This window comes from Vigna unguiculata, chromosome 10 (genome assembly GCF_004118075.2).
Source record: "Vigna unguiculata cultivar IT97K-499-35 chromosome 10, ASM411807v1, whole genome shotgun sequence".
Lineage (NCBI taxonomy): Eukaryota > Viridiplantae > Streptophyta > Magnoliopsida > Fabales > Fabaceae > Vigna > Vigna unguiculata.
In genome coordinates this window covers 18,411,410-18,416,723 of record NC_040288.1, presented here as the reverse complement: position 1 = coordinate 18,416,723, position 5,314 = coordinate 18,411,410, and the positions used below count along the sequence as shown (strand labels likewise).

The 5,314-nt window shown below is 34.2% G+C and overlaps 1 protein-coding gene across 1 annotated transcript; it reads right to left on the bottom strand.

Moving 5' to 3' along the window:
- LOC114167217 (laccase-7-like) lies at window positions 1–2,917 on the bottom strand. The gene is made up of 6 exons (XM_028052227.1): window positions 2,780–2,917; window positions 2,542–2,693; window positions 1,776–2,020; window positions 1,503–1,631; window positions 441–1,406; window positions 1–354 (listed from the first exon to the last, which is right to left on the bottom strand). The coding sequence occupies exons 1-6, from the start codon at window positions 2,861–2,863 to the stop codon at window positions 224–226; spliced, it is 1,707 nt and encodes a 568-aa protein (XP_027908028.1). The 5' UTR covers window positions 2,864–2,917; the 3' UTR covers window positions 1–223.
- Window positions 2,918–5,314: the final 2,397 nt, after the last annotated feature.

Genomic DNA, 5,314 nt, shown 5'->3' with positions numbered 1-5,314 from the left:
CGCCATCGGAGATTAACGTGTTATTTATAAGAGTAATTGGCTATCAAGTCACACGGTTGAAAGAATAGCCGAACTTTGATGCTGTATTACACTTTATTTTTCTGAATAAAGAAAATGAAATTAGAAATCTATATTACAAAATAATAAACATTGAGCAATCTATGTTTTTGTTTTGCAGTAAAAGTAAAAGTGTGAAATATGGTTGATGCATGGCGTGAGTTAATTAGCACTTAGGAAGATCAGCAGGAGGTGCGGGCACTGAGGATGAAGGAGTGGGTCCATTCTCAACCTCGAAAGCCATGGCTAGCCCCCATGGCAAATGCGTCTCCAAATGGCAATGCACAAGCCAAACACCTACGAACAATTAGTCAATTAAAAAAAGAAGTAGAAACTGAAATAATTTTTTTTATTTGATTATTTGATGGAAGAAATTAAGGAACCTGGATTATTTGCTTGGAATCTAATGACGGACCATCCTCCCACGGGCACAGAAATAGTGTTACGTATTTGAGGATTCCTAAAATTGAACTTGGGTTCGTCTCTGGTGGCGTTGTAATTCCCAAACCCTTGAGCCAAAACATGGAAGTTAAAACCGTGAATGTGAATGGGGTGGTTCTCCGTGGTAATGATGGCGGTGTTCTGAAGCACAATCTCAACCGTCGAATTGAACTTCAACGTCTTCACCTTCGTTGATTTCGGCGCGATTTGGAAGGCGAAAGGCATCTCATTCGATATGTTTGGGTTGGTATAGTCAAACTCAACCGGAGGTTCATCCGGAAAGTCCCTGGTGTACACACCATCAACGTTGTTGCCGTAAAACGCTTCAAGCATCGATGCCCCTCTGCCACGTGGCAGCACGAAGGACTCGTTGTTCATGTTGGCAGAAAGTGGACGCGTGGACCCAGTGCAGCCTCCTGAGAAATTGCTGCACACCGTGAAGCCGATCCCGAAAGTGATGAACATGTGCTCGTCCACGTCGCGTGGCACGGGGACCCAGTGGGGTCCACCTGCCAGGCCCGTTATGTTAGTGTAGAACCTGTGGGCTTTTTCGGTGTCGGTCTGAGCCGGAAGGTCCGGCATGACGGGCTTTGCTGACGTGTCACCCTCGTAAATGATGAGTCCTCGGGTTATGTTGGCGTTGATTGTTATAAGAGGAGCGGAATGGTATGGGGTGAAAGCCATGTAATAAGAAGCGACGCGCTGGTTTGTTCTGAGGAGGACATCGACGGTTTGACCCGGAGCAAGCACTAGAACGTCGGTGTCGTAGTGGTTGGTGTAGATAGCGTCGATGGCTACCACCGTTAACGTGTGGTTCGCTATCTGGAAGAAGTGTTGCGCATTGAGTGCAGCGTTGATGACACGCAGCATGTAGGTTTTTCCTTGTTTCACTTTCACCTGGTACGTTCCTGAATTTATGACATGGTTATAAAAAATAAAACTCTATAGAATGAAAGATGAACCAAATTATTTGGATTGAAATATTTGTTGGAGTATGAAGTTACCATCCTGAGAGCAGTTGTATACATCGCTGGGTAAACCGTTAATTGTATACGCATCTGACGGGATTGGCGCATCTTGGGACTCCGTTGCATTGTGCTCAACCTCTACAACATTAGCATTCCACCACTCTCCTGAAAATTTTCAAAATTGTTGCATATTTAAAATAAAAGTACGTGTTTGTACATGACGAATCTCTGTAGTTTTAATTTCTACTTCAACGGATCCAATCGGATATATAATATAAATTCGGGAAAAAAAATTGGAGGAAAAAGTACCAAGGAGTATTGGGACTTCTTGGTAAACTTTAGGAAAAGGGTAGGAGTGTCCTTGTCGAGGGCGAATGAAAAGGGCACCATAGACTGTAGAACGTAGAAAAGACGAGTGTGCATGCCACCAAAGTGTCCCTTCTTGTCCCGTTAGGTTAAATTTGTATGTGTAACTGCTGCCAGAATGTATTGGGCATTGAGTTACAAATTCAGGACCGTCTGACCATGGAGTTAAAAATTGAAGAATTCCGTGCCTGCGAGATACATTGTATAAGGTACGCAAATTTAGTTTTACATGTTCAAAAATTCATCTTATATGTAATAAAAATATAAAGACTACACTAATTATAAATAAGAAGATTTCCATATTAATTATATTATTTTCCTCTCTCTCTCTCTCTATATATATATTAATCTTTAAAAAATTAAAAAGATATTTCAGTAGTGTATCTATATTTCAACTATCTATTCAAAATACAAAATACTTATTACTTTTCATTTTTTGACAGCGGGAAATAGAATTTTGCTCTTGTAACCAATAAGTCAACTTTTTGGGTTACTTTAAGATAAGAACTTTGACATACTTTTCGTTAATAAGAAAAAAAAAAAGGTAACGATTTAACGGTTATATAAGAGTGCACATATATAAACATATATAAAGCAGATGTCACAAGTCATTATTTAAATCATTGTTAAGCCCAACCGCGTTTTGTTTGTATAATATATGTTTTCTAGGGTTTTATTTAATCGTTGAGAGAGAGAAGAATTTTTTTACCAATGAATAGTAAGATTGTAGGGTGATTTGTTGAACACATGAACAACAACGGTATCACCCTCTCTGGCGTTAATTGTAGGTCCAGGTAGGGTTCCATTAACGGCAGTGATCACTTGTTGACGACACAAACGTTGAACAGATATGTCTTCCACCTACATAACAGCACAAAACCTTAGTAAAATAATGCATACTTTGACTATCCCATGAAAATTAGAAGAACAGAACAAACTCATCATACATTGAAAGTGTGTTCCACAATCGCAGCATGAGCCAATGAAGAAGCTAGCACAAGAGCAAAAACCAAAAACACAAAACGTTTCATTTTGTGATAATATTAGTACAGCTTAACGAAATGAAAGAATGTTTTTGAATATGCTGTACAACGAATACAAGTTCAATATATATAGATTAGACCTGAGTTTGACTATTCAAAAAATTTTACGTTTTTCTTGGTGTGGTTGGAATATTTACAAAGGTTTTCTTTGATAGAAGCAAAAGCATTGAATTTTCGTCGGATAAGGAGTTGGATGCAACTTTGTTATGACGCTAATTAGCGTAAAAAAAATGTACACAAAGATTATATAACCACGATTCGTCAATCTTTTAGAACTTTGACCTAAACAGGATATTTAAATGTGCTTGTTTCTGACTATATATGGTCAGGAAAATTGATTATACCATTGTTTATTCACTACTTGATATGGAAGTGCACCATATTTTCCTTTAATCACGTTTTTTACCAAAAAATTGATATATTACACGGTAGTTAAGGAAATACAAGTCATTACAGAAACAATTTCTTAGTAGATTTGTTCATCGAACTGGGTGACGTGATTGAGATTAATTAATACTAGTCGGCATCGTAACGAAAGTCAGAATACGAGTTTCAATAATTCAAAGATGTTCACAGTGAAGGGGAACAAAATATTACTGTTGAAATATGTATGATTTTTGCAGCCAAATGTGGCCAGTTTGGTTACGACAAGTTATTTCTATACTGTGTGCATGTCCTTTTTTTGTAAACAATTAATCAGGAAAATAAGGAGTATATTATTATACTATTTTGAGATGAAAATAACTTGATTTAAATTTCCAAAAGAAAAAACAATTAGAATTTTCTAGCTTTTTTTAGGTTAAAATACCTTTTTTGTTTCAATTTTCGTCAAGTTTTTTCAAATAAGTCCTAATTTTGGTTTTATGTTCAAATAGGTCCCAATTTTGGTCAATTTTGTTCAATTGGGTTTTTTTTTGCTAACGTCGTTTAAATCATTAATGGCCATGAGCAGTGACTGCCACGTGTCACTTCGTGGTTTTTTAGAATTTTATTTTTTATTTTTTTTACTTTTAATTTTTTTTTAATTTTTTTAATTTTTTTAAAATGTACACGTGTCAACCTAGGAGCGTGCCATGTGTCACTTCGTGGTTTTTTTGAATTTTTTATTTTATTTTATTGATTTTTTTTTGAATTTTTTTTATAAATATCCACGTGTCAACCTAGTAGTGTGCCACGTGTCAAAGTCAATATTTCTATATTCAATTTGGTCTCTATATTTGTTATTTTTGTTCAATTAGGTCTCAATTTTTGTTAACAACCAATTTGGTCCTTATCGAAGATGTGACCAAATTTAATTTTTATATCAAAGTTATAATGATGTGAATTTTAATATATTATATAAAAATATTTAATAAAAAATGTGAATTTAATATAAAAATTAAATTTGGATTTAATTTGGAGAGGGACCAAATTGGTTAATGTTAACAAAAATTGGGACCTAATTGAACAAAAATTACAAATATAGGAACCAAATTAAATTTAGAACATTGACTTTGACAAGTGGCACGCTACTGGGTTGACACGTGGACATTTAAAAAAAGTTAAAAATAATTTTAAAAAATGTAAAAAATAATTCAAGAAAATTCAAAAAAAAAACCACGAAGTGACATGTGGCACACTCTTGGGTTGACATGTGTACATTTAAAAAAAATTCAAAAAAATCACAAAGTGACACGTGGCAGTCACTGTTCATGGCCGTTATTGATTTAAACGGTGTTAGCAAAAAAAGACCAAATTGAACAAAATTGACGAAAATTGGGACCTATTTGAACACAAAACCAAAATTAGGACTTATTTGAAAAAACTTCACGAAAATTGGGACCAAAAAGATATTTTAACCTTTTTTTTTACTTAGGCTAAAATGTCATAATGTTTTCAAGTTAAATATGTTAAACCAAAGTCATATTCACCAACATACAAAGTCAATACAATTCAAAACTAAAATGAATATTTGCTTTTTATACAAATAAAATCATAAATCTCATCGTTTCAAATAAGTAACATGCTGGAATTAGATGTTGAAATAAATTTTATGATTTTGTTCGCAATAATCTTTTTTGGAATAATCTTTTACTCTTTATTTAATATTAATAAAAGAGAAACAAACATTGCATCATATTATCAATATATTTATCTTCTAAAACATATATGTTGATTGAATAAAGGTGATGATGAAGTATGATATACATGTATGACATACCGTTTGATATTACTTAATGGTAATATGTGTTGGTTGAGTTTATGAACATGTTTATTCTCAGGATTATGGTTTTTGATTATGGCTTAGAATTGTGAGGTTTGAATGGTATAAGTGAGTAATATGATTGGTGCTAAATGAGAGTTTGATGCTAAATGAACACTTTTAGTCTTCTCTCTGTGCTACCTTTCCTCCTCTTCCACATAATGAGAAATTACTTCATTAAAGGTCCATTTATATTT

Bases quoted from the DNA above. Each gene is read 5' to 3' on its own strand.
- LOC114167217 (XM_028052227.1), bottom strand. From the start codon at position 2,863: ATGAAACGTTTTGTGTTTTTGGTTTTTGCTCTTGTGCTAGCTTCTTCA. The intron at 2,694-2,779 runs GTATGATGAGTT...GCTGTTATGTAG, and splicing joins TTGTGGAACACACTTTCAAT to GTGGAAGACATATCTGTTCA. The intron at 1,407-1,502 runs GTAACTTCATAC...TCATAAATTCAG, and splicing joins ATACAACTGCTCTCAGGATG to GAACGTACCAGGTGAAAGTG.